Source organism: Branchiostoma lanceolatum, chromosome 15, assembly GCF_035083965.1.
Source record: "Branchiostoma lanceolatum isolate klBraLanc5 chromosome 15, klBraLanc5.hap2, whole genome shotgun sequence".
Lineage (NCBI taxonomy): Eukaryota > Metazoa > Chordata > Leptocardii > Amphioxiformes > Branchiostomatidae > Branchiostoma > Branchiostoma lanceolatum.
In genome coordinates, this window is record NC_089736.1 from 5525731 (window position 1) to 5550298 (window position 24568).

At 40.5% G+C, this 24568-nt stretch overlaps 1 protein-coding gene across 7 annotated transcripts in view; it reads right to left on the reverse strand.

The window, feature by feature from the left end:
* The window catches only part of LOC136420394 (collagen alpha-1(I) chain-like), a 134402-nt gene that overhangs the window by 77847 nt on the left and 31987 nt on the right, over positions 1–24568 (reverse strand). The window contains exon 1 of one of the 7 annotated variants that reach the window (XM_066407281.1): positions 13911–14035. The exons of the other annotated variants lie outside the window; for them this stretch is intronic. Within the exon in view, the coding sequence (XP_066263378.1) occupies positions 13911–13977 (67 nt within the window). The 5' untranslated portion in view covers positions 13978–14035. Of the gene's footprint in view, positions 1–13910; positions 14036–24568 lie in introns of those variants that run through there. 7 annotated transcript variants of the gene reach the window in all.

The following is a 24568-nucleotide window of genomic DNA, read 5'->3' on the forward strand; positions in this document are numbered from 1 at the left end:
ATATTAAGCCTCTACCTCACTGGACCTGCAGCATGCTGGCAGCCTTGTTATGTCCTAAACTGGATTTGTGTTACCGTTGATCATGACTTCATAAATGAAATATCATGCAAAACGTACAAGTATGACTAAAAAGACAACAAAACACACAAAGCGTATAAAGATTTGTTACCTATCAATGGAATTTGTTAAGTGCTCTGTCAGATCACTTGGTCGCAGAAGTAGTGCGATGGGACTTTGCTATGGCTTGCAGCCAAGCACACAAGGTCACCCCTACACTTCTCAATAAGTGTGTTGGGTTCTTTAACATGAAGGGAATTGACACATGAGGCTAATGCCTGAAGCTCCGTTGTACTTGGCTTTACGTCACCATCTAAAATTATGAATGCAATCCATTTCGACCTTTCAGAGCTGGGGCTGAACCATAGAATCATCATCATCTATCGCCCAAGCCCAAACAAGAAATCAATAATAGTTATCCAGAGAAGGCTAGTATCACTCAAAGCTTACCCATCCTTTCCCTGAGTGCCTACATATGTAGTACAAGGGTTAATAGCCTCCACACATCCATTCCAAACTACTTGCACTTTAGCTGCCCCAGTAATTCGACTTGATGCTTTTACTGTCAGTTACCTAGCCACCCTCTGTTTGGCCCAAACCCTTTCCTGGACTACTAAAACCAAGCTGGCCACTTGCATGAAGGTCTACACTGATTCAAAACAGATGTCTTTGGCTATTGAACTGCCATAAAAACTTTTTACTTCATGTACATGTGCCTTAGATAACCAAACAGAGGTTTAAAGACCGTTTCATTAAGGAAACGACCCAGGTGATTATAGGGCTTAATGTTCCATATGATAAAGTAAATTCCTTCATTTACACTTGATTTTTGAGGAGTATACACCCCCATCACTTTTACAAAAGTTTCCACAAGTTGAAGTAACAATTATTATTTCAGGCCACACCAAATGAAATTGTTGGTTCACTGATATTTTTGTAAAATTTTAGCAAGAGGAGATCGCAAAAACTGAAGGCTGGGGTGAAAAGTTACTTCTTACACAGTTCACTCCCTAAAAACTGTAGTGTAAGTAGAAAAGTACAGATTTTTCCCGCAGACTCTTTTCATGTTTATGATGTTCCAATCTACAATATGCATATAAATACGAGAATCAAGATATTAAATTGGTGTGGCCTTATTCAACATCTAAGCTGGAGCATTGCCATTTCAAGGTTTCTGTCAATCATAAGACTGTCAGATTTTCAAATACTGTACAAATCATGATATCCTTTATTTGTTTAGTTATGTCAGAATAATCCTGTCCAAGTTACAAAGACCAGGTATTCAAGGAGATATCCGTTCCCCAAGTTCAAATAAACACTAAGTTTGTCTTGCAGTTCCTCTAAAGACATAATATACTCCCGTCACCCTCAAACAATTTAGCTGGGATCGAATGGTGTTTTGGCTAAGCTTGGCAATATTACTACAGTGAGCCCTGATGTTATTCTTCATAACAAATACTTGGTCAGGTTTTCAGAAAGTCTAGTTAGGGATGGACCAGTAGCTTTTGAGTTTATAGGGAGCTATAGCTGTCAAACCTACCCAAGAAGACCACTCAGGGGATCGATAAAATCTGGCCTATGTGGACAGGTGGTCATATGGACAGATTTCTTAGTAGATCTATAATGCTTGAGTCAATGGGAAAACTATTCTAAAAGTGGCCACATTGGCCAGGTGGTCCTTATGTAGAGGTGGTCACTTGTGCAGGTTTGACTGTAAATGACAATCGTCACAAAAATATTCCAGATAGAGAAAAGTACAAAAATTTCAAGAGGTATCAAAAGAAGATATATGATGGACAAAAATGAAGGACAAACTCTTGACCTAATTAAGGAAATTTTGAGAAACCATTTTTCTATAACCTCCTCCCCAAAACAACCATTTTTCTCAGTCTCTTGCTTTCTTATCTACATGTATAGCTTACCTCACAATTACAAGTGCGTATTGTAGCCAGGAGTTTAGATAGAGTTATGAGGTATTTTCATAGTAAATCCTGACACATTATAACAACTAACTTTTCAAAATAAACTTAACTAATGGCAAACATTGGCAGAAATCCCAAAAGCTCTTTACAGGTTTTTGAGTGAGTACAGTTGTCCATAGTTTCACTAGCCTTTGAGAAGGAAGAGATTTTTAATCAAAAGCAACAATATCATGAAACATGATAACAATATCTTTAAGTTATTGACCACAGATAACCAACTGTTGCTTAATTTTTTGCCAATAAAACGCTAATCTAAGATTGCAATATTAATACAGAAATAGACTTAAAAATACAGCAAAATCAGGATAATTTTACACGCATTTATCGAAACTAACATACTGATAGTATACTCATTGAACATGCTGAAGTGAAACAAGTACATGGGCATCTCGGTAAGCTGTACGAATGTTATCCAGATACCAGTTTGAAGCCTAGACTTCCACACTAGTACACATGTAGTAATGGACAGAACCCTTTCTGTGGTTTCGGGTTCACCACAGTAAATCCGCTACTTTGAGTACCTCCTCAGGCACTTCCGCTGCTTTCAGGGAAAGTGTCCCAGTTCCTGTACCAGGTGTAAATGTATTTAGAACATGCCAGACACACTTAGACATTCCAGGTTTCTACACAGACTGGGAAGTGTCCATGCTAAAAATCTAAGATGTTTTGGCCAGTCTTGCATGTCAGGAAACAAGCTGGAATAGGTCTTTCAACAATGCTTTTCTAAGTTGTTTGTTGTAAACTGTACAGTCAAACCAGCCCAAGAAGACCACTCAGGGGAACCAATAAAATCTAGTCTGCATGTATGTGGACAGGTGGTCACTAGAGACAGGACTCTTACAGTCGAACCTGCCCAAGAAGACCACACAAGGGGCCGATAAAATCTGGACTATGTGGACAGAGGGTCGCTATAGACAGGATTCTTTATGCTTTTATCTAAGGGAAAAATTATGTCTGGGACCACCAAAGAGTGATTACTATTTGCCAGGTGGTCTTTGTGCAGAAGTGGTCACCTGTACAGGTATGGCTGTAGTAAAGTCATTCATAAAGTTGCTTCTATTTCACATTCAATATTCGTTCTCTTTTCATTTGCAGTCTGCTAGTACATGTCCAGACATAGGATTGCTAGTAACTACATTGCTAACATGGCCTTTGAAAGTTTGAGACATTCAGGACAAAATACCTCACATACTCTCTTTGCAGACTATTCAGTACAAGCATTTTAAACAGTTGATACCCCCCTCTTTAATTAAACAGGTTTAGGGATATCTCAAATATTTGACAACCGCAATAAATACTCGACTCTTGTAGGTTAAACCACACAGGATCACATTCCCTTGTTATTGTAAATTCAGTTATTTTTTTCATTTGGATAGAGAAAAGAGGTTTTCCTGGTGTTTTAAGTTTGAAGATGAAACAATTCTGTTATACAGTAGTAATAGTACATTGGAGATACTTATTCACAGTGTCATGAATTTGCAGTGGAGAGGTTATCGGAAAAATAAAACTACTGCGAACATTTCAATGTTTACAGTATTTCTGGAGGGAAAGCCCAGGTTTATGCTGTGCTACTTCTTGAGGTAAATCCAGTGACTTCTGGAATGGGAACATCAACAGTGAAGCCCTAATTGGCGGAAACTAAGGCAGCGAACCAGACAAAATCTCCACCCACCGACCATTTCTGGATGGACCCGTCAGAACAACTGCATAGTCAAGGGTGGGGTTAGCCCTAAGTACTGACAGCCGTATGTTCTGACCAATCCCTATGTTCCTACAACGCTATGTTCCAATGTCATCCTCTTGGATGGGGACATGAAGCCGGCAGCCCCATGTATGATGAAGCTTATTTCATCACACCTCTACATGTAAAACTAAAAGAAACCAAGTTGACACACTTATCGAGAAGAGCTGACCCAATATGTTTGGCTTTAAAATCCCGAGCCGTAACAAAACTGCATTGCACTTCTAGCTAACGATAAAGCGTTACACTTCCTCCCCAGTCTGAGATCGCCCATTTACATCTATACTAAGTGACCAAAAAACCATGTAGTGTTTACTTCATCACCATGGTAACAATCTCCCCACCCCAAAGCAGTCGTGAGGAAAGTGTGCTCTGGCGATGTGAACACAAGTGCCCCAAATACCTCTCATGCCATCGGAAGAGGCACTTCTAACTGGGGAGAGAGAAAAGAGTGGCCCACTTATACAGCAGAAGCCTGGAATTGAACAATTTAAACCAGCTAACAGACATACCACTATGTTCTTACATGTACAGATGTACTTGTAGTACACTGTACAGTCAAACCTGTACAAGTGACCACCTCTACATAAGGCCACCTGGCCAATGTGACCACTTTTTGGTGGTCCCTAACCCTTGGATAATTTTTTCCCATTGACACCAGCATTAAGAATCCTGTCTTTTGTCATTGACCACCTGTCCACATAGACGAGATTTTATCAGTCCAGATTCCAGTCCTCTGAGTGGTCTTCTTGGACAGTTTTGTACCCAATTCCTCAAAACTTCACTTATTGCTTCATTCCTCAAGTTTTTTCAAGATGCAAAATATTATATTTTCAATGGTAATTTGAAGTGTACTGTATTCATCAACTTAATTAAGTACATTGTACATGTTAAAAAGGCAGAATTAATCTTTTAAGTCTCGCCCTACGCCTTAATTGTTCTGCTTCCTAACACATGGAGATTTACTTGACATTCTAAGGGTTAATGGTGAAAGGAACAGCCAAGACAAATGAAAACACAATGAAATGCCAAGCTCTGCATTAGCTAGCATGTTTGTCTATTCTGATACTAAGCCTGACATTTGCCCAAAGCCAGAAGATCATGTTGTGTGTACATCTTAGATGGTAGCCATTTCAAGTCTTAAAGATGTACATGTATTGCATCCAAACCAAAAGCTTGTCTTTAAGAACATAACCCCACCTCTAAGACTTCTCGGATTGTTAAGAGTGTTTGGGATATCCACAACTTAGAAGCGACATCCCCAAAAACCAAAACACCTGGTAGCAACGGTAAACGAGACGTTAAAAGGGGTCCAGCCTCTAAGATCAAACAAGCCCTAACCTTGTGATGTGGGCCAAGTCGTTATAAGTGTCCTCCAGACAAGGACGACTTGCCAGTCAAGTACTGTAAATGCGAAAATGTTCTCAGCGGTTTTATGTTTGCGTGGTAAACTCTTTACCGCGAACATAAACCAACACGAAAAGCCGTTTCATTGTGTGACTGTAGTGCTACTATTGTTCCAATCACTAACTGACTCAAAACCACCATGCACATCTTCTCCCTACCACGAAATTAAATCCACGCGAACATTTATGAATGTACAGTATATTGCAGCCTATTGTAAAACAACCTTGCTTGTGTACACTTAATGATATTTGATCGCACAGCAGTCTTGGCCCTTGTTCAGTGAACTTGAACCAGTGGAATGGTAGACCAATCCACACCCCCACAATAGACACGGTCAAAATCTCAAATGTCTGGGAAAACTTGGAAAGGAAAGCTAACGGTAAAAGGGGAAATGTTTGCAACGGTTTCATGTTCGAGGTTTTCACCTTGACCTTGTCACCGCTGTAAAAAACATCGCAAATATTTCCTCTTTTACAGTAAAACCATGCAAGGCAGTTTCAACTGTGAAGCGAACACTCCATTTCTCCCTGCAGCGAAATAAAATCCCGGCAAACATTTTCACCTTTACGGTAATTTACAGACTGGAAACTGGCTTTGCCAAGAATAATCAGTAGAACCCTTCCACATGTCTGGGTGAAAGTTGTCCCAACACTGTCAGTGACAGACGAGAGGTGTAAATTTACAGCTAATGAACTTGGCCTACTTCTCTTCCTGTGAAGCCTGAAGGCTACAGGCGTGTTTCGTCTCGTACACAGTTGTTGCCATTTGAAACAGTCAATGCCAAGTCACTGACTACTCAATGCAGCAAAGCTTGGATACTAAACGCTGGGGGTGCTAGTCTGCCCAAAACCATTCTCAACTCAAACATGTTCTCTACATAGAAAGGGTGCAAGATGTCTACTATTACAAGTATTAGGGTTGTATACAAATGACTGACAACTGAAGAATACTTTCGGTCCTAAAAGCTTAAAGCTTGGACCCTAAACACTGAGGGCTCTAGTTTGCCCAAAACCCTTCTCAACTTCTTCCATGTTCTCTAGACAGAAAGAGCGCAGGAGGTCTGCCCTAGTGCTTACCCAAGCAAAAACCAACAGCACATTAGCACAAATCCAATCCACTCTGGAGAAAACATGGGGGTTTCAAACTTGACCTCTGACATTCCATCTCAAAGTTTGTAGTGACTAAGTTGGGTTCTCTTGAGTGATGAAGTATTCTGACTTTGTGTGTGGGAGGGGGGGTGTAGAGGATGGGGTTAGGAGATGAAGATGACAAGAGGAAGGTGATGATGGCGGCAGTATCCTGAGGGTCTGCATGCCTACCCCCCCCCCCCCCCCAGGGATAGGGAGCTAGTTCTATTCTCAATTACCTGTAGCAAACCCACTGTGATTCAATGTGAAGCGTTGTCTGTAAACTATTCATTTAGTCCCTTTAATTCCATGAAGCATGTTATTTGTTATCCTGAATTTATCCTTAAGCATTATTGAATAATTAATTTCCCCATGCAACCTCCTATCTTGGCATAAAAAAGGTAAAGGTAAACATAGCTTTTTTGAGGCCGTAGCGGCAGTGGGTTGTTATCAACTGTGTCTAGTGCACGGTATTGTAAGGCTGAGCCCATCCCTCTCCTTCCACCACCTTCTACCTCCCCAACCAAATAAAGTCAGGTACCCATTTTTACACCTTGATGGAGTGAGGAAAGTCATTAAGTAAAGTGCCTTTCCCAAGGACACAGGAATACCAGGAATCGAACCCGTGACCTCTCGATCTCTTGTCCACTAACCTAGCCACTCATTCCACCACACTTCACTTGGTATACACGTCTCTCATCACCCAGACTTTGAGGGGGTGGTTTGTGGTTTTAAGGAGAGATTTGGTATCAACAGGTGGAGGTGTTGGAAACAAAGGAAACTGAGTCAACATGATGACAGATGCAGGGCTGTCTCCAGGGCCCGTCCCCGGAAAGAATTTGCTTGTTAGGATAGAAAAAATGTCACCCTGTCCGTCCCAAATTCTGAGCTTGATGAAAATGCATCTTTGTAAGCTTAAAATGAGGAATTTAACAACGAAAATACAAAACATCGGCTCCCAAACAATGAGTGAAGCTAGAGACAGCCCTGGACAGATGACTCAGTATCTTGGTTGGACATCTTCCATAATGTGCTCACGGCTCTTTGGGGGTGGTTGTCAGTGGAAGATACAGAACAAACAGGTGTTGGGTACTGGAAATGAAGGCGTTAAGGTCTACATGATGACAGGTAAAATTGCATGTTGCTTTAACACATTTCTGAGATGGGTAAGTATACTGACGGAAAGAATATCATTTTCACATCTTAAGTTGGAGTTTTAAGAAAAAAAAGGCTTGGTAACTTTTAAAAAAAAGATTTTAAAATAAAGGCAACATTTAAAAAACTTACAGTCTTCTTCATTGTTTCATAGCCCATATTCTTCATTTTTGTTGTTGAATATACTCCTCTAAGCTTACAAAAATATGTTTTCGTTAATTTTATGTCACAAAGATCTGATTTTTTGGATAGACGAGCTGAATATTTTTTCCCCATCCTAACAAGCAATTGCAAATTTCTGTCCCAAGACAGAGTGATGGGTCCTAGAGACAGCTCTGGTTGAAGAAGACTTGATATCTTTTTCATCATCTGTTGAACTCTGTGTATTATTTGGGCAACCGAGTTGCTGAGAGAGCCTGTCACTTTGAATGATAGAGAGGGATGAGAGATTTCCAGAACAAAAACAACACTTCCTGCCAGAACAACAATAAGTTCAAGTAGTGACAGAATTCCTGCTGGTTGATGTATTGGAAACAAACATGTAGGAAGCTTCAGTCAACTTTCAGGTCAGGTTTGAACAATGAAATTATGAGAAAGGTGAACTCAAATCTAGACACTCGAAACCCTTTCAAGACAGGTATTTTACCATGCACTAGCTCGAACCTCTGTCACAGAAGAACTGGGGTGCACACTTTTCTAAATCTTGGTATTCAATGTCATTTCAAAGCAGATTATAAGAAAAGTGATCTCAAACCTTGACCCTTGAAGCCCTTTCAAGACATTTTTTTAAAACATACACTACCTCTACACAGAACAACTGGGGTGCTCACTTTTCAAGTCTTGGGTTCCCAGAGACATATAGGAATATTTATTTCTCCAGGAGGCCACTGTAAATAATCTCAGGAGGAAAAGTGGTGCTCCCAGCTGTGATAAAGAGGTAATGACATTTATTTGGCTGTCAGCCAGATTCAGATGATGAAAGGGTCTGGACCCTCCTAGCCTTCCTATGGGGTATGGTTCATAGAATTTTGCAAAAAAAAGGAATAATTGGTCAGGAGAGTCAGTCCATGGTAAGTTAACATATCCCCATCTCCCCCTAGGAGTTGGAGCCTGCAAATGAAACCCTATGGTGGCCAAACTCCCCTGGCAAATACTCTCTCTATATACATGTAGCTGGCATAATTAGTCCAGTAGATACTAGGACCCTCCCATGGATGGACCAATCACAAAGGGGCGGATATTTGCTTTTAGGGACATACAAAAATTTCACATGAATTGGACAGAAAATCTTAGTATGATAGGAAATTGATGAAAATGTGATTACGGAAGTTTAAAATGACAAATTTAACAACAAAAATTACAACAACACAGAGTTCCAAACAATGTATGGGACAGAAAGAAATTCAAATCAGGAGACAGCCAATAGCTGGAAGGGTGACAAAACTACTCATCTATTCAACAGGGCAGCACAATGGCCTATTAACCCTTCTATTGTCAAGGCCAATTAGAACTTGGCTGTCTAATTAACCTTAACAGTGGGAGGGTTAATGATGCATTCATACAAGAATGGTACAATAAGGGGTTAGTGCAGTTTTTGGATAATGTCTACTGACTACATACATTCATCTACATGTATTTTCGCTGGGACACTATTTCACGGTAGAAGGGTAAATTAGGATTTCGTCATGTTTTAATTAAGTTTGTGTTTAAAACAATTATGCAATGGAAATGAATATTCCCAGCGTCATAAATTTGCCATGGATAGGTCATCCCCAAACTGATAAAACCACCGGGAACATTTCAAGATTATGAGTCATTGTTAAAATCTCAAGGGGTAGGTGTTTTTCCCCTTTTAATCTCTTTCCTTCTGATCACCATCGAATGTGTCTAATCGTCCTTGACATCCCCAGAGGAAACTGCAGTCACAGCAAAACAGCACGACAGTCTAGGTGGCTAACTGAGGATCTACAAGGGGGGTCCTAACAACGCTTTACGCTGAATTAAGAAGAAGCAAGAACCCCCTTCATGTTTTACGCAAAAATCAAGGCAGGCGATTACGCTAAATGTGGTCGTCTCGCTAAGAATTACGTAACTATGACGGCTTTTCCTACGAATTACGGGAAATAAAATTAGGCTGCCTACGTCTTACGGAAAAGAGCATGCAGGCCCTCCTAACTAAGACCCGATACACACTGAAAATTTTCTGGACATACGACAATGATGTCGTACAACAAGCATTTTTGTGAACGTACATCGTTGTTATATGGGCCATAAAAATGCCTGTCGTACGCCGCGTGTCGCTCATTCACACCAAGGAAAAAAGGCAATGTCGTTGTCGTACGTCCAGAACATTTTCCCACTGTGTATCGGGTCTAGGAAGTAAAAATGGCTGCGAACAGCTGTGAGGGCAATTTGGGGCCATTTTGGCAGCAGCCCTTACAATCCATTCATCCCACATGGCCAGCTTTCCACTAATATTACACCATCTGGAAAACCTCATCCCATCTCAAGCTGGGCGGACATGCTAAACAACAGTTGGTTATTAATCTACTGTAAATGCATTTAAGTTTGCAGTGATTCAATTTCTCTGCAGGGAGAAAATGGAGCAGTTTTCAGTTCCTGGTTGAAACAAGGTGGTAGGTGGGCAGCATTTTCACAGTACGCGGTGAACAGGTTACCAGTTAAGTTATGACACAGTAGCCACGGTCACTCATAAGCATTGTCAAAATTTACAATGACAATTAAAAAAGGAAACCCAGTACTTTCACCTTTGCTATTTTAGGTTAATGGAGTTCCTATGAGTGTCATAGGTGTTCAAATGGACTCGTAAATTACCACCTATACTTCCATCCAGCCTGCCTTCAAGCCACCTGCACACAAGGACCTTCTGTACAGAAGTTCATAGACTAGAGCTCAGACCTTATTAATTATGTCAGACTCGGGCAGTCTCCAGGACCCTCCATCACGAGACGGGTATTTGCTTGTTGAGATGGAAAGCAAATGTCACCTCTTACATCTAAAAAAAAATCTGAACTTCATGACATGAAACTGTAAGCCTAGCATGGCTGATTTAAAAAATCAGCAAGATCTGTCTAGGCATGGTGTTGGAAGGCGGAGCCCATCCCATCCTACCGCCTTTTACGTCCCCACCCAAAGTCATGATCAGGGGGCGAAGTAAACGTGAGGAAAGTCATGTTAAGTCCCTTTCCCAAGGATGCAGTGTCTAGCCAGGAAAACCAGGAGTAGAACCCATGACCTCTCCATCTCGCATCCTAGCCTAGCCACTCAAGTTTTCAACACTTAACCTTGGATCTATCCTATCAAAGGGGTTAATGGGCATTCTTATGCAATAAAAACTGAGTTTGCTTTTCACAATCTTAAAACAGCCAAAGATAAACAGATTTGTACTGTCTAGCTTATGATTTTTGATATCCTAATATAATCAGACAAGGCACAATGTAAGTATTGTTAAGGCTTCTGTAGACAGCTTTCATATATCATATTACATTTCTGATATCTTTTTTCATATAGAAGTACAAGGCATAGCTTCTTCTCAGCTTGTATAAAACCTAATGATAACCTATAACCCTTTATCTACTTTAGCTAGACCCTTGCAAGTCAACCCATCTCTTCTACTGTCTGGTCCTTCCGCCTTTGAAGACTTTGACAGAAAAGGCTCCATATGTTACCGTGGCAACCAGACGGACACAGCTCCGTCTCACTCCATGACCACGCCCTTGCCTTTCAACACTTTCCTGTTGTGGGGCAACCCCCCCTCCCACACACCTATTCATGTTCAAACCATCAACAGCGAGACATGTCCAAGTTCAAGTAGTTTTCCAAAGCCCATGATGAAGATATCAGAGACTGATCTAGCTTTAGGGAAACAAAATGGCCGCTGCGGTGTGGGGGACCATTCCTGAAGGTATGAAACGGGTATGGTTCACGACTATGATACAATAACACATTCATAAACACACAGAGATGGTACAACAGTTTGGCAGCCAAACGTTTCCTTTGAAACAACTTGAGATGGTTTGACCATGACCTCTACGACTTTTCTGGCTCTGATAAAATGCTTAAGATTCTGCTCTCTGTAGCCTCTGACCATGTAAGTTTCAAACATGCTGCGGTTATAAACTGTATGTAGCAAAACAAGTTCTTCTTTCTTCCTTTCATTCTTTGACCTGCTAAACAAAAGGACTCCCAGCCTGCAAACCGAAACTCCTCCATACAACCAGCAGGCTCCCAGTAAAAAATTTGATGGGGCCGGCTTAGATCTTTCGGAAAGCCAGATTATTAGAGTCGGCTTGTTGCAAGTTGTGTTCTGAGGCTTATGGGCTTTAGGCCAGGTAAGCCTTAGGCTGGCATCCTGAAAAATGTGGTATGAAGCCAGGATTGTCTCCAGCTTTAAATTTCTTTCTGTCCCATTCATTGCTTGGTAGCAAATGTTGTTGATTTTCGTTGTCAAATCTATCATTTTAAGCTTACAAAAATACATTTTCATCAGTTTCATGTCATGAAGTATAGCAAATTTTGAGGTACGGGTCCTGGAGATAGGACAGTAAGAGGGCTAAGGGTAACTAAGAATGAAGCTTGATACCAAACTTTAAGATATCACAGTTCAGGAAATGTCCTTCAACACAGATTCTCAGGGTGAGAAGAAAGCATGGTCTCTCTTAGAACTTATACCGTAGCTCACAGAAACTATTTGTATCCGGTTGTCTGTAACTGTGGCAAGGAACCACTTTAAGAAAAGCTTTTAAACACCACTTCAAGAAATGGGCAGGAGAAGCAGAGACAGTAGTGGCTTCTGAGTAGCAGAGGGTCTTACCAGACATCAGCTAAAACATCTGGGAAACCACAACACTCATTAGGTCAAACATGTGTTATTAGAGCAGTACATCTTTCCAACAGACACACAGATCTAGTCATGTCTTCAATTTCTGTGCCAAACATCATTGAGGGTCTACATGGGGGGATCCTGGCAACGCTTTACGGTAAATATAGGAGGGCAGGCAATAACTAACGGTTAATTCAAGAAGGCAGCCAAATTGAGTTGTTCTTCGAAAGATTTTGGGAATGACTCAATGAGTGCAATGGATTGTTCCTAAGCGTTCATGGGATAGTGTCTGGCAAAAGTAGTCTGTGACGGCTGGCACATACGTGACTTTTGGGCAATCTGGAAAGAAGGGTTCAATATAAAATGCAGGATACCAAATAACATGCTAGGTAGAATTAAAGCAACCAATTACGCTTGACAAATGATATACTGACAATGCTTAACATTGAATTAGAGTGGGCTAGCAATAATCAACAGTAAATTGAGTCAGCTCACTATAAAGTTCATGGAAAAAGGTATGTAGACCCTCTTCCAACAGACACACAACTTTCAAGTCACATGTTCAATTTCTGTACCAAACATCACCACCTACCTAAAGGACACACACTTCACAACCAACTCGCTGCTATAGATAAATTGAAACTGATAGCTTGTGGATACCTTTAATAATCTGACCAATATGTACCAACAACAGTTGCACTTAAGACTTTGAACCCTTCCTTAAAAGCCGGAACTTGTATCAAATGTCTGTGTTTAAGAACAAGACCTGACCACAGGAAGAACAAATAGCCGAGGGCAAGCAAGCAGACCCTGTGAACTTGAGGATCTTAAGATTCCAATTTGAGGCCTCTTGCCTTTGAGCAACAAACAGCTAGAAGAATGTCCCCTCCGTTCAAGCACAACCACAGAGCCCTGACTGTGGGACCACAACTGTGAAAGCAACTGTAGTCCCTCTCAAAACATGTGCCATTTATTTTTGCTAAACCCCACCATTTGTGAAATGAATTATGGCAGGGGGAAGAAAGCAGTTCAAGATGTGGTTAGTTTTCTAGGCTGTGAACATACATATTTTGTATTTCTCTCATGTCAATCAACTTTTCAGACCATAGATACAGAAAATCACAAACACCTTTTGAAAATTCTTTTCTCTTCGTAAAACTCTTTCATAATTCTACAGTTCTAAATAGACCGTTAATTGGTTTTTCGACTGAAACTTTATAAAGTTTTTTACTATAATCATAAACCTTTTTCTGCTTGGGGCAGGGTCAACACACGGAAAGAGCAGAAAAGTTCAATTGTCACTTTTCATTACAACAACACCTACAGAAGCTGTGCTTACGAGCAAGTTCAGTCGTACCACATGTGAGCAACCTGGCACCTCAGTGCTAAAGAAACAAGAGGCACACCCTTGAAAATAGAGAAGAACAAGGCTAAAATCGGATTAAGTGGCAGAGCCAAAAGGGCTTGCACCACAGGCTTCGAACCCGTGATCCTGTCATCTCCTACCGTCGCCTTGTTTCCCGCGGAACCACTCAAACATGTCAGCAAATATCCAACGGTTTTGAAAACAAATCACGCTCGTAGGGGTAAGGACTTACCTGTGGGGAAGGCTAGCACAAACAGCAGTAAGAGCCACAGCATGTTGGACCCAGGTCTGGGAGACATCTTTCCTAGTCTGTGACCTACTCAACCATCAACCCAACTCAAAGGGAAGGAAACTTGTGGCTGTTGGCCTTAACAGGGTCGTACCACTTTCCCTCACAAGTAGGGGTGACTACAAACCTTACAACTTCATCATTCGCAATTATAAAGGTACTTTTCTTGCTATCATCTCAACTTTTTAGTCTAATAGGAGATTTCTTGTATTGAGTTACAATTTTAAGCTCTAAGTATGGAAAGTTATGGTAGAAATATGCATTTATTTAGTTCACACACCCGTGTTACATTTAGCCAGTATTGGGTCCCCAGCAGTATGGTAACTTCAGCTGTTCCAGGCATATTTGCCTACCACCCCAGGGGGTTTCAGGGTGGGAGGGAACCCACAGTCCTGGGTTCTGGTCCCAATTCCGGCCTCATTATCCACCATAAGTCACCTTCAATCTTCACTTTGAAGAGACAGAGCTCTTCAATCCCATCCAGGTTTGCCCCAACTTTTGGACCATCAGTCAAGGGGTCATCCCCCCTCCCCCTCTTTGAAGGGGTGAGGAGATCATATCCCAGGAGAGCTTAGAACAATCCAGATCACATAATCCACAGGAATGAATAAAAGATAAGGTCTCCAACTTCCAAGCAGTTTGTCTTCCTCTCGATCATTAACACACAGTAGGGTACTAATTTGTCACAATCAAAGTTTGATCCCCAAAACGAGATAAGAAATATTATGACTACAAGTATAACACTTTTCTTTTCAGATACTGTATAGCAAAGGCTTTGGAAACAAATCCTAAAGAAAACAGGAAACAAAATGTTTTTTCAGCCATTCCAGTGAAAAATATGGCAAATTGATTTATGTCCTTCATTTCCTTGGAATTGATTCCTTCCAGCTGGTACCAAAGAGGTTGTGTTGAAGTGCTCAGTTCAAGTTGAATGTTCTGCTCTTGTCAAAAAAGGTTCAAATCAACATTTTGAACTTGTTGACTGGCAGTGATTCAGTGTTCTGGTTTGAAAGACACATTTAGACAGGTGGAACATCTGTCATCAGTTTCAAATATCTTAACTGTGTCAAACTGCGCAAACTGTGTCAAGGCAAAATCTCTTGCTTCAAATTGTGACATACCTTATACATGTAAGTGTACTTGCAAGCTTAACTTGGTTGTGACAAAGAGTATTTAATGATACTTTTCTATTAGGGACAATATTATCCTAATGAATCATATTAAGTGCTCTGACAGAAGATCATGTCTACTACAAAAGTACAAACACTTTCTTGTAAATGCATTGCAGAATCAGTAATATCCTTTTCCATTTTGGGTAAATGAGCAGTTTCCCAGTAAAAGATATGGGCACCACGTCTGAAAATAGCCTCTCCCAGGCTCCAGAGATGGCAGGAAAGAGAAGAAATTGACCAAATAGACAGATAACATGCCAGAGGAGTTAGCTGGCCGGTTTGTACAGTTTGCCACCTCTAATCTTTCTAGCCACCTCTGGAGCCTAGAGTCCATGTGGAACTGTTAAAAGTCTAACCTAAAACTGTCAGAAAAGTTAGTCTTTACACCTTTTAGGTTTCTTTTAGGTGTCTTTCAATAGTGGACAGCCAGGGAAGCAAAACCTGAGAGAAACTTCTAAAGTTTATATCCCAAGATTGTCCATATCGGTAACAATCCTTTGACACCAAGGGAGCCATTCCTCTACATTTTCCCTCCCTTCATGTTCCTTTATACATGTAGGTTTCCCTTTTATAGTAGACTGCCAGTGAAACAAAATCTGAGAAAAAGTTCTGAAGTTAAACCCAGAAATTGGCTGTACTGGCAACAATTTTTTGACACCAAGGGGGCGATTCCTCCACATTTTTCCCTGCCCTCCCCCAGCTTGATGCTTCCCTCCATTATGATACCTGTATATCATGTCTGTGCACCCAGCTGTTAGATGGAAAATGCGACAGGAAGTACGCTTGAAAGAAACACCCCTCTAAAGAAATGAAGTAACCCAATTCTGTGAGGTGATGTCAGTTTCGGATAGGCTTATCTAATTCAATTGAGGGGTGTTAGTACATTGTGTCTGAAAAAAATGCCTCGCACTAAACACACCCTAAAAAAACTGTCAATTAAGTGAACTCAATCAGAAATTGGAAACAGAATAAAGAGAAATTAGCATACTTGATATATGATTTCAGATTTTGTATGTTCCATTATTTGTTCAACCTTCCTGACCACTTGAATTTCATAGTGAAGGCAACTTTGTTTTTGCCCACCTTTTTTCCTCACACTTGCATCAATTTTTGGGTGCCCAGAAGATGTCATCCATATAATCAAATCAGTATGGCCTAACATAAAAAGTTACAAACTCAGTTCTGAATGTGAGATCCAGATTTCATGTTAGTAAATTATGCACCTATGAACAAATGAAGATAAGCCTTCACACATAAACTTGAAGGATTTATCAACCGAAATCTTTATGACTTCCTCTTTGAACAATCTGAACACAAAAGTTCAGTTTAACACAGCTGGCCAGCTGTTCGACCTTGACAGAGGTCACCGACCCAAAACTTCCTACCTTCCAATCTTCTTAGCCTTCCTTCCTTCCTTCCCTCTTCAAGGAATTGTTAAACATCTAAAGTAAAGGCACCTGGAATCATTATCTGTATAACAAAGTCCTTGCCACTGGCTATACTTAAATAACATCTGGTCCCCATTCACAGTTCAAAGCTGTAATGTACTAATACCTTGTACTATTTAAAAGAAATCCCAAAGGTACAAATAATTCAAGCAGGTGTATCAAGGTACTGTTAGCTTCTTCAGATGGGCAAGATTCAGACAAAAAAACATGACACTCTTTCTAAATTCTGTGCGGGGACAAATGTACACATTATTATGTCAGTACATTGGAAGTCTTATCAACCTGAAAATAGTGAAAATACATTTCAATATGTCACCAATCATAAACATGTGAAAGGTAATTATCAAGTCAGGTGAGGGGAGGGAAAACCAAGGTGAGTACAAAATGTGTATTTGACTGTTTGCCCCTGGAAAGTGAATAGATGTCATTAGAATGAGGAACATTATCATCTTTCTGTGCTTACCACAATCATGGATAGACATACATGTATGTACACATCTCTACAAAGCAAAACAAACAAATGTTCCATTGGTCTTTCACATGGATAACTAAAGAAACTATTTTCCAGTCTTTTAATTAACAATTAACATCGTAACGTTACTCACCTACAGGAGTTGGTGGAACAGGAAATGTGGTTCGAACAGCACATGGAAGGGAGAGAGAAAATAATTTCATTAGCAACTTTTAAACAATCAATCTCTGGAATTTCAATGAATAGAAAAATAGAATAAGCCATTGGTTTCGATAGAAGTTACAATACAATAATATGCCAAGAAAGGACATAATGTCAAAGGATATGATGAACCATTCTGGACATACAACCAAAATATTTTCTGGCTACAATTTAAGTACAAAATTTTGTGTTCTCAAAAAACCATACTCCCATTCCCCCACCATTCATCAATTAACCAACCCACTAACTAACCAATTCAATTAATCAACTGATAAACAAATAAGAAGCTGCACAACCAAATACTGATGATACAAAGTTAAAAAGTTCAGTTGCATATTTTTTGTCCTGCAGCTTTGCTTACTATCAAATCAACAGTATCATCTAACTTGTTTTAATCACAACAATGCCTTTATCAATTACAGCCAGGCTAATTAGGTGAGGCTAGAAGACATCCAGACAGAATAATGGTTTGGCCTGACCTGAGCCAGACATTTGATCTAGGAATAACACATTTATCATACAGTCTGGGACCACCCCAGGACACTACTCCCTTCTAGGGCCACAAGGTCACTTTCCTCATTATAGGATACCTGATACGTAGGAATGCTTGTACAGACATTTCTAATACTCTAATACTGTAACAACCAGCCAACCACATATAATAGAGGGGCTGCATGCCTTTTTTCTAGGAGGCATTGTGATAAAACGCATGGGGCAAGTAATACAGGCGCCTGACTCCCAGGGATCGAACCCGGGCCAACCAGCGCACTGTCCCAATGTACTAACCGCTAGGCTAAAAGGTCCAGACAAGTTAGATTGGTCAGTAAGCGGCACTTGAACCATGCTGTTACAGTGAGCTATTTTGATTCACTGTTAATCGTAGTTGGCCTGGTCTAATTCAACGTTAAGCACACTGTTATAGTGCTGTTGGTAAATTGATGACAAAAGGTTAAGTGTTATTGACAAATTATTACTATTGCAAAGTTGAACATCAGTTTTGCATATTGATTGCCTTCCTCATTTTTAGCATAATACGTAAGAGTAAAGCGTTGCTGGGACGCCCCATGCAGACTCCCTACAAAGCAGCGATTTTCTTGCACATCTGTCGTGTGCTCCTTTATAACCTTCAAAGATACTTGACTGACAGAGGGCACTTGGCACACCCTTGTAACCTTAGTTCGGAGTCAGAGGTCTCAGACCAGAACATTCAAGTCCCTGTCAGGCCACTCCTCAAGTCCACATGACCTTAATCACAAGTACTTCTGACACCCATCACACAACAACCTCTGATACCTCCAGGATCATAAATTGACCAGGCCAATGTAAACGTACTGTACGGAATACTGGGTCAGTTGTCTACAGAAAATATAGACTTGTACCACATGTCCAGCTGACACCCTGACCTGAAGTTCGTCCAGAGCATATATTTTGTAAGTCACCAACAAGATGGCTAGGTGGTCTTCTGGTTAGAGTTGATGACTTAGAATGTAAAGGTTCTGGGTTCGAATCCCTGACTGACCCCAATAATGTTGTGCCCTTGGGAAAGGCACTTTATACCTACTCCTCACTCAACTCTTTTCGAAGTTCTGTTGCAGTACCAAGATCACATACCAGGGGGCCCAAAATTGGCCTTTAACTTCATCTTCTCAACACATACCCACATATTAAATATCATCGTAATCCATCAAGAGGTTCTTGAGTTATGCTGACTACAAAATCCGGAGAAATACACACACACACAGACAGACATGCTAAAAACTAGGACATCATTTGGTTTTTTGTACACTATGGAACATGTCCAGGAAACATCTTTGACCTTTCACCCATCCATCCAAGAGAAGGAAACCATCCCTGACACAGAAACCTATCTCATGTCTTTCACACATTCCAGGCTGAAGCTTTATTTATTTTCCGTTCACAAGACACTGATTGTTACTGTCACGTTACTGTCAAGTTACTGATTGTTACTGTCATGTTGGTAAAAATACAATTAAGCAAACTTGGTGGAATGGGAACAGTTTCTTCCCTGGAGGAACATACTGCTTTTCACTCAATTTGAGGTAATCTGCATCAATGCAGTGACTTTGTACCAACTACAATCAATTTTCTGCGGCTTACTTGAATAAAGTTGGCTAATATTCTGAAATATTGTAAATCTACTAACTTTTGCTGGTATCAAGATAACACAAATGAGTGAGTTCCATGTAATATAACCAGCTGCTACTGTGCCATGTGCCTGCGAAGCTGGTGTGTTACCCTGAAGGGCATCTATACCAGTTATACAAAGTTACTAACGTTATATAAGCTTTCCTAAGTAAGTGCAAAGAAGTTACCTGTAAGTAAATGTGATAGGAAGATACAGTCAAACCTGCTCAAGAAGACCACACAGGGGATAAATAAAATCTGGTCCATGAGGACAGGTGGTCACTACAGACAGTTTCTAAATGCTTTTGTCAATTAGGAAAATTATCTAAGGGACCACCAAAAAGTGGTCATATTTGCCAGATGGTAGAGGAGGTCACTTGTACAGGTCAGACTGTATCTTCTAATATCCCAGAGTAACAGAATATCATTGATAGGAATGATAATTGGACATAACTACAGGGCTCTTGGGATTGGAAGCAGGCGTGAGGTCTCTACAACTGACATGTCACATTGTCAGTAGCTACCAACGGAAGATGTCACTGTGTAAACCTGACAGAAACAAGAAGACCACAGCAGGCAGACATCCTGCAATCTTAAAGGAAGCTGCTGAGGAAGACAGATGAATCCCTGGTGTCAGTTGATTGATGAGGAGCAAGTATGTGACCTAGACACCTTAGCTACATCATTCTGACAAAAAGGACTGAAAAATGACTTTACTGAAAACAGATTCATCCCTTGTCAGTCAATCATTCATCCATAGATATGGATGTACCAGTGGCAACTGTTAGGGGAGGGGACAGGGGTGACCTGGACATCTTCATCACCTTAGCTACTGTACATCATTCTGACAATGAAGACTAAAAAATTTGAATTCATGACTAAAAACCTGCCGATACACACATCTTGCTCTGTGTCACTGACGAAAAGTAGTGGATGCTACTTGAAACGTTTGACAGTTTCCAAAATCATATTCAGTTGTTTGATCGAGTAACTGCAGCTACTTGCAGGACTGAAAAATGACTTTACTGGAAACAGACTCATCCCTTGTAGACTCATCCCTTGTCGGTCACTCATTCATCTATATCACAGATATGGGCCTACCAGTACCAACTGTTGAGGGGGAGGGGACAGGGGTACAAGAAGGGTTAGCTCACCAGTGTCTATATCTGTATCTTATCACTGGTAAACCACCAGATGGGATAATCTACCAGTTCTCTATTTAGAACAAGATTTGTCAGAAAGTGATCATTTTCAGACATTGCGCACTGGTCCTTTCTCCTTTACAAGAAGTCAGGCGGGCTCTTAATGAGCTCAAGGTGTAGTACTAATTTGTGATGTGCAATCAAAAGAAATATTGTATCTACAAATGTACATCACCTTTCGCTCTCATGAAAATTAAGACAACTAAGATATCAACATCTGCAGTTGTTGAAACTAAGTCAAACTATTTACTCGAATACCCACCCCTATTAAATCAATTTACTTCTCATATCTTGTACAAGGATGTCCGTATGATAAGATATGGTCTTCTGAAAGTGAGAGTGAGAGCTATTAAGCCTAAGCTCTCCAGATAATTTATTACAACTGACAAGTCAAGTATCAGGTAGAAGGTAAATTGGAATTCCAGGGAAAGACTGTCTATCCTAACTCTAAAGTTAGTTTGTTTTACTTACTCTACCAAGTCATCCATTACAAAGAAACATTAGCTCAATCAACAAATTTTCTGTCTCATCTGATGTCAGATTCAAAGATTATGATCCATTTGCTTCACTAAACCAAGAGTAAAGTTGTTTTTTTTTATCTCTCATGTCTTTGTGAAAACCATACAGCTTTCCAATGCTCTAGTTCACTAATGAAGTACACCTTTCAAAAGTTCCCATATGTTCTTTTCATTATCTAATTAAGACATTACACACTTTGTGGTTTCTGTTTGTTCACATTAACTGGGTAAGCCCTTGGGAAGTAGTGGGGGTTGAGCCTGTCAGCTCAAACTAGATGGAGGAGATAGGTCATGGAATCATCCAACTATGTAGGTATACAAAAACACAGATGATAATATCAACTTGACTGTAGTACAGTCAAATCTGTACAGGTGACCACCTGGCCAGTGTGACCACTCTTTGACAGTCCCTTAGATAATTTTTTACATTAACACAAGCATTAAAATTAAGAATCCTGTCTATAGTGACCACCTGTCCACATAGACCAGATTTTATCAGTCCCCTGAGTGGTCTTCTTGGGGAGTTAGTGCTATGTCTAAATTTTCAAAAATAGTACAACTTCAACTTTGATGCTGACATTGTACGTTTCTTGGATGAAAATTACCTGAGGGTGTGTCTTCAAAAACAACTACAAAATCGATTTCTAGAATAAGACTTTTTACCAAGGAATTATAGCTTTTAAATTTAAAAAGTTACAACAAAAATTAAGTTGTTCAGTTGACTTTTACTGTAATTACATGTTGATTCAAGCCATGCCAACAGGTCAGGCTTTTGCTTTGAGTAAACTGGGTAAGGCTGTGTATAGTATACAGTTGTGGGTCTCATGTATATATATACACCTTGGAGGAGAGGCCAAAAAAAGTGGGAGTGTATTTACTTTAGGGCAAGTCAATTTCAGAGGTTTCCAGTTATGGTGGTATCAAATAGCCAAGGGGCTTTGCTGGTGGACTCAAGATTGAGTGGTCACTGGTTCAATGCCTGGTTCGATTCCTGGCATTTCTAGACGTTGTAGTATCCAGCATTAAAACAAAGGCCCGATTTACACACAAGTTTTCAGAGTCAACTCAGGGCTGTGTGTGAGGAGATTTGGGCAGCTCAAGTGTTTTCCTACTAGAAAACACTACTTGAATGGCTTAGGGTTCTCCTTGCACAGTCTCCAAGTCGACTCAAAATGTGGAGTCAACTCAGGGGTGTCTGAGGAGCTTTGGGCTGCTCAAGTGGAGTTTTCCAACTAGAAAACGTTACTTGAGTGGTCTAGGGTTCTGCTTGCACAGTCTCAAGTCCACTCAAAACGTGTGTGTAAATCCACCCAAAGAAAGGGTTTCATTTTGTATTCGCACAGGGGTAACATTTCACTCTAAGTAAGTCGTGAAAAGTTTTCTATTCCTGGTGAAAAATCACCTCCTGTTTCCAACCCACCAGGTGTGTTTACCATTTCTCTCCATAACATTGGAGTAGAGTCACTTCCAAACCAAGAGGTCAACTTCATATTTAGGTAAGGGGACCCTCAAAGCCAAATACTCATACATCAAGCTAGTGCTCTCCTTGTAGTTTAGACAGCTTTGCCAGTCTTAATACATGGAAGACTGGACCTTAAGAAAACATGACCCACTGAACCTTGTGTCTTAGATGCATGACTCCTACACTTGGACACTTGGCAGCTGAGGTTAACTTGAGGGTCTGCATGGGGGGTTGTCCCTGACAATTTTTAGGGCTGAATTCAGAAGAACCCTCTACGTATTATGCTTGAATCAAGGAAAGCGATTACACAAAATTTGATTACCCGACTACGAATCACGCGAATAAGAATCACGCTTTTCCTATGGATTACAGGAAATCAAAATAGGCTGCCTACGGCTTACGGAAAAGAGCATGCAGACCCTCTAATTCTTAAGCCTGTTAGGTTGAAAGCTTGAAGTTTTTCTGTGACAAAACAAGCCGAGCTAGACTAAACATGACCTGGAAACACACGAGGAATCTTTCTCCTCTCATACCTGTAATACCTGCCATGGACAGTTCTACATGTACCAGTTAGGGCAGGTATTTGGCATGGTGGCCTGGTGGATTCCGAACATCTTTACCACAATGTCATCCCTCGACAAGAGTGTTCCAAAACCTTTTTCGAGGATCGGTCCATTACAAATTACTAACCCTGCTAAGTGGCCAGTCTACGGTATTCGTTACTGACCTCAAAGTCATACCTTACCACAATGTTATTACCTCAACAAGAGCGCCCAAAAACCTTTTTGAAAAATCGGTCCATTACAAATTACTAACCCTGCTAAGTCAGTGGTAGGGTCTACGGTATTCGTTACTGACCTCTTTCTAGGGGCAACGATGGACAGCCTTAAGCAAGCTTTCTAGGGGCTATTCCTTCAAAACGTGCATGTAGAGGGTGCAATTTTTTCTATTCCCTGCTCTTAAACCATTCTACGATTAAAGTTTTTCTTCCTTTCCATACAGGTATTTGAGCCTTCAAACTTTTTTTCAAAGAAATTTTCACAGCTATGTTAAATATTGTCATAACATTTAATAGATATCAGTACAGTTAGCATGAAAAAGGAAAGTCTTCTACATTCAGAGCAAGTTCACATGACCCTGCAACTTGCGTACCAGTAGCCTGGATGCCAGACTGTTCCAGGGCCTACACAGGCCAGCTCCTCAGCTCTATAGTGTCAACTAGCCTAGGTACCATCCTATGCAGCGACCGTGGTTAGTAAGCGAAAAGATTGAACCAGCAGTTACCACAGAGGATGACACCCAGGCTAAGGGCTAATAATCATAACATGCCCCCAAGGAAGCTGGCCTGTGTAGGCCCTGCAAACAGTCTGATATCCAGGCTATCTACCAGCAACCGGATTATAAATGGTTACATGTGATTAATCACATTCAGGCATATTGCCAGCCATTTGGCATACTTTGTTGGGTTGTTTTTAGAACACCGTAAACAGAAACAGTGACAAGCCTAAATAGATGTGTGCAGAAGTATGTGTGAAAGACCATTTGCGTTCGCTAGACTAGCAGATGAACATTACAAGATTTGCCTGTAAATTGTAAGGGCATAACAGCAGTCACCGCTTTTGGTCATCATCCAGAAGAGAATTTCATTTAGAAATTGACCAAAAGTTGACCATCCGACTAGTCTGCAAGCTCTAAATAACATCTTCGGTAATACGCCTCGATCATTGAGCAATCTTTGGGGATTGGCTGATTGTCGCAAGTTACCGAGCTCGTTAAATACGACAGGGTAAATTTTCAGGTGAAAAATATGCATGACCTCCTGTCAATCTTAAAACAGGGCAAACTTCTAGTAATCAACTAATTTGGCTGAAGCTCATTAAATGTGTGACAGGGGCTTAAAACATCACTTTTACATTGTGAATATGTCATACTCTGATAGACCAACTTGTAATAGAAGCTCTGGACAGCTAATATTACAAAG